This window comes from Buceros rhinoceros, unplaced genomic scaffold, assembly GCF_000710305.1.
Source record: "Buceros rhinoceros silvestris isolate BGI_N320 unplaced genomic scaffold, ASM71030v1 scaffold45420, whole genome shotgun sequence".
Classification (NCBI taxonomy): Eukaryota; Metazoa; Chordata; class Aves; order Bucerotiformes; family Bucerotidae; genus Buceros; species Buceros rhinoceros.
Window position 1 is genome coordinate 12,093 of NW_010388694.1, and position 5,312 is coordinate 17,404.

At 46.4% G+C, this 5,312-nt stretch overlaps 1 protein-coding gene across 1 annotated transcript in view; it reads right to left on the reverse strand.

Annotated features, from left to right (window-relative positions):
• Nucleotides 1-5,312, reverse strand: part of URM1 (ubiquitin related modifier 1) — a 16,127-nt gene that overhangs the window by 10,141 nt on the left and 674 nt on the right. The window contains exon 2 of the mRNA XM_010130991.1: nt 4,462-4,532. Coding sequence (XP_010129293.1) covers nt 4,462-4,532 — 71 coding nt within the window. The remainder of the gene's footprint in view (nt 1-4,461; nt 4,533-5,312) is intronic.

Here is a 5,312-nt window from a genome sequence, read left to right on the forward strand (position 1 = left end):
CCACCCTGTGTCACCCACCCAGTCCCCCTTCCGTGCCAGCCTGGATGTAACTACCTGCCAAAGAGAGACACACAAGTAGGGGAATAACCTCAGAATCCTCTGAGACCTGCCAGTGCCACACACTGTGCTTAAAAAGATCCGACTGCAAGAAGTTCCACAGAGCTACAGGGGTTTTTCTGTAATTCTTCTCACAAGAAGAATTGTAAAGAATGTCTATATTACCCAATATATTTTTATTCTTTCTTTGGAGCAAGTTTTAAAATGCTAGGAATAACCGACAGAGCCACAAAAGCATTCCAGAATATTAATAACTGAACTAGGGTCTACTACCTAGCAATAGCCCTGGGCCTGTACGGACAACCGGTGCCAACCGCCACTCCGGATTTTACGGGTTGTTTTGGCAGAGCACCCATTCAGCTCTGAACACGTGCCACGCTGCACTTTTTAAGCTACTCTGCCTGTAACACAGGTCTGATCTCCTGAGATCCCCAGGCTCTTTTCCCAGCTCCCCGGCAGCCCTCCATGCTCTGCAGAACAAGGCCCCTGGAAAGCAAAGCTCTAGAGGAGCAGACCAGGCTCTTCTCTATGGAGATTTAACACAAGCAGCACTCGGTGGATTATTTTAATTTTCCTTCTAACAACCAATCTGATTAGCAACAGGCTTTTTCCCCGGGGTTTTGGTAAAGGAAAACCACAAACAATTACCAAAACAGACTGATGAAAAATTTATCCTCCAGTCTTGTAAGTGCCAAAACACACAGTGAATTCCTGATTACCCCAGAAGGTCCGAGCGATCACTGCTGAAACTGGCCACTGCTGCTCCAGGAACACCAGTCCCATCTCTGAAACCACGGGAGAAGCCGGAATTCAAAGGGCTGGTCCCGCAGCTGAGCAGGGACTTTACAACCAGCCCCAACCTCCAGATGCAACACCCAGCAGCCAGCAGAGCAGAGGGGATTTGTAAACACCCTTCACCAGCACCATGCTGCCGAGCGAAACCTGAAATGCCTACAAGGGTTAAACAAAGCCAGTGACTTCCTACCCTTCCCTCAGCGTCCATGCCACTCGCGTGGCCATAGACAAACCCACCACTGTGAGTCCCAGCGAGATGGAGGAAGGAGCCCCGGCATCCCTTGCAGAGCAGTCATACAATGATCTATTTGATTACTGAAGCACTTGGTTAAATTGCTGTGGCTTGTTTCAGGAGGAGGCTGCCAAATACATTTTCAGTTTTTAATTTAGGGTTTTCTCTCTTTTATGCTCCATTGTCTCTAATAGCCTCTTAGATGCTTGGAAATAAAGTTGATTTCCCTGCCAATTTAATCCTCTCTCCATGTGACAAATATCGTTATTCCCCCAGCTGCTTTCTCCCACACACACTGGTTTTATGCAAAAGAAGCCAACAGGGCATTAATGCCTTTAGATCCTCTAACAGCATTATCAATGAGATCATCAAAATAGCCACCAATTTGGGACAAGATTCTTGTTTAACTTGAGGTCTTCTTTCAGCAGCCGCTCTCAAAGCTGACAGTCTTGCAGGAAGCATGGTTCATGTAAATCTGTCTGCCTGCGCAGATATCTCACACCTTTCTCAGTTCCTACTTGGCGTCAACTTCAGCAGGGTAAGAAAGCTCTGCTTTGGAAATAAAGAACTGCTGCGTTACTGATGCCAAGATACAAAAAGCCCCTTGGATAATAAAAACAGGTCCCGCCACACGGATGTACCCTCATGGCTTGCTCTTGTCCTACTTGCAGCTTCCTTCCTCCTGCCTTTCCTAATCCCTCCAGGCGCTCGTCTCCAGGCACCAGAAAAGGACAGAATCAAATCTTCCTGAAAAAGTTAACTGGATCTGAAACCCACCTACTTTCCACCTAGTGCCCATTACCAGGAAAAAGGAAATGACCACAGAAAAATTTGCTCAAACAACATTATTATCATCCAGAGAGCACTGCCCTTGTTAGCTACAGAGCACAGCTTAGTTTATTCACGTAAATATTTGAGGTACTTCTTCACATAATCTTCCACCTCCCCTCTCCTCTGGGATATATATAAAAATGCCTAAACAATTAAAATATAGCTGGGCCCAATGTCCCAGAGAGAAGAAGCTGCTCCGCAAAAAGGAGGACAAAGACAAAAATAACCTAGAAAGAAAGGGAGAGTAGGTAAGAGAGGCCAAAATAGCCCAAAATAAGCTTGACGGCTAATGAAATCAGTTAAAATGGGGTTAGAAGTGCAGGTCTTCAAGCAGTGTTCGTACCACGGATCTGTCCCCAGAGTATTAAGTGATGGACATTCAGGGTAAGGTAAGCAACAGGATGCACCGGGTAGAACTGAGCTGTTTTATTTCGCTTATCGTTGTGATTCTGGCTGCACGAGGGCAGCAGGGAACATACTACATACGTCTTTATTTACCCAGAGGCAGGCAAATTAAATTTCTTAGTGTGAACGAGGAAAAGACAAGCATTAGTAACGATATAAAAATTGCAAGAATTTACCAAATTTCTTGTTCACATGTTTCTGATTCTGTTGATTCCTCACCACTGCAACATAACTCTCAACCGTTAATACCACAAGGGGCATCTTCAGCAATCTCCTACTGTCAGACGTTAACCCCACGTCTGCCTACCTCATCCCTGTGCTGGGTCTAAATGTCATTATAGCAGAAGTGTCACACTCAGTGTCTGCTCCTCAGCCACTGCAATCCACAACCAGCCCCAAACCTGACACCTCCCTGTCACTCAGCACACCTGAAAAGAGCAGGTTCAAATCGGAGATGCTGGCAAGCGGGCACGCTGTCCGTTCTGCCGTGCCTTTACAGGGACAGCAGCATCTGAAAGACAAGGCTGCGTGAAAAGCTGGGAGCAATGAAGTGTTAGATGAACCTGGAATGAATCTCTGGAGATCATGAGTCTGAACCCTGAGACTGAGCCAGATCTTCAGGGAAAGATTTATCCTTTAGGATAAATGCAGCTCCTAGTGAAGTCTACAGGAGTCTTTGCAGCACCTTCAAGTGGGAGTGGATTAGGGCACATTCAAAGGCACCACTGACAACCATCGGGTTAGAAGAATCATTCTCTGATATTAAGAACCCCCCTCCTCTGGCAGAAATAAACATCTCATGTAATAACCCCTTCTCAAGCATTTGATCATGGTTTGAACTCCACCAGTGTGCCGGATATCAGTGGGTGTTTTACATCGACAGAACTCTGAGGAGAATTATGCTCTAGCCCCCAAGTTTATAAACCATCTAAATGAGTGTTTTGGCATTTCTTTACTATCTTCCATTTAAGGATCTTAAGTGTTTAACAGTGTGGGAATTTACTGCTGAACTCTCCTGTGATACATGAAACCATCACTACGACTTCACTAGCATCCAGGCAAAGTGAAGCGACGCGACTAAACTCACAAAGCAAATCAGCATCAGGCCGTGCTTCTGGATGACCTGTCCTTAACCACAGGATAACTCACTGTTCCAGCGCTCCTCTTACATTTGAATTACAGAGACTTGTGTCCAAGCATCAAAAGCGCTTCTACCAGTCCCTAATTACTTCCAGACACGGCAAGAAGATTTCAGGCTGGAACGTTCGCAGCACACAGATTATGGTCTTAGCCCTGCGTGAGATACTAGTTGTTAACACCCCCTGATTCTTCGTGTTATTTCAGTTTATAATCCCACTCTCCAACAGCAGGAAGTGTTGCTATCTGTCCCGGTTTGAGCGGGACACTATCAATGGAAGAATTCAAAACATACCTGTGGCAAAATTACATCGCAGCTGAAGTATGCACACACATAAGGAGGGACAAGACAGTTAGTTCAGCACTTCTCAGTGCGATACTCCAAACACAACCAGAGATTACAACTGTTCATTGCTGGGACACTCAGGTCTTCAGCTTGTGTTTTATCGTAGCGAAGGTCACAGGCAGGATGTCCCAGCAACACATTCAAGCATCGGCGTTGCCAATTTCAACAGCACAGTTAATATAAAACAATTACGTGTACTTGATCAAGAGAGGAGATAAAAGACATTAACATTACTCTGCTACACAGCAACCCACATATCTATAAACTATATACTCCCCCCCCATACATATCTATGTGCCCCTTGGAAACCTCAGAATAGGTGAGAAAAAACAGGAGAGAAGAGGATATTGGTGGTTCAAGTACCAAGTCAGACACACGTAGACTTGACAGACACATTCACAGGCCGTTGTCTGTCCAGAAGGAGGCAAAAGTCTTAAGGACTCGATTCAGAAGTGCTTAGAGGACAGGAAAGATGCTCAGACTACTCTGGTGTTTACTTTGAGGACTACCCATCGCCAGGCTATCTGATCCAGGCATGCCTGAAAGTGCTTTTAATACACATCTGTTCGTGTTGCCAACTAACGGAACTGCTGTACAAACCGGCTTTGTTTCATTTGTTGTCATTCTTTCAAGTTACCCAACAGGTTCCGATACTCACAAGGCTCTGGTTGACAGGGCAAAGTCACCTGATGCTTTTTGACACCATCGAACAAGAGCTCTGCACCACCTCTGAAATAAAAACAATGAAGCACTGAGATTTTGCTTTATTGTCAAAGGGAAGACAGTACAAAAGAGGCGATTTACATAGATGTCACAACAGAGAAAACAAATGACACAGGCTATATTTAGCACAGGATTCTCTTTGTCTTTTTTTTCCTCTCGCAAACCACAAGTTCTCAGGGGAAGTTGCCATCTCCCATCGCCAACACACACAGGAGGTTCCGCTGCGGGCCAGAACCCCACGGTGCCAGGCAGAGCAGGCCGATGGCTCCCATCCCAACACGCCTACAGCCCGCTGCGCAGCGTCTAGCCTCACGCCTTCCCTCTCCCCGCAGCTACCGGCACGGCTGCCGCTCAAGCACCATTACACCCACCATGCTGCGTCTGACGTTGCTCGGCCCTAACACCTTTTAGCCAGAAGTCTCGAGGCGTTTCCCTCCCCCCGCAGCTACCGGCACGGCTGCAGCTCAAGCACCATTACAGCCACCATGCTGCGTCTGACGTTGCTCGGCCCTAACACCTTTTAGCCAGAAGTCTCGAGGCGTTTCACAAAACACAAAAATCGTAGCGTCTTTCTGGAATAAGTACTCCCTCCAGTTTCCACAGAGAGAGGAAATGACTCACAGGAGGTACCCAGAAGTCAGTACAGAGCCAGACTTTCTTGAGCCCTGGCAACCCTTTTTGATCTACTTATACAAAGCCTTCCCTCTCGGGAGGGACCTGACTGGGAGAAGCCAGCAGAGGAAGCAACAATGGTGGCAAGTTAAAGCAAAAATAAATAAGTAAATA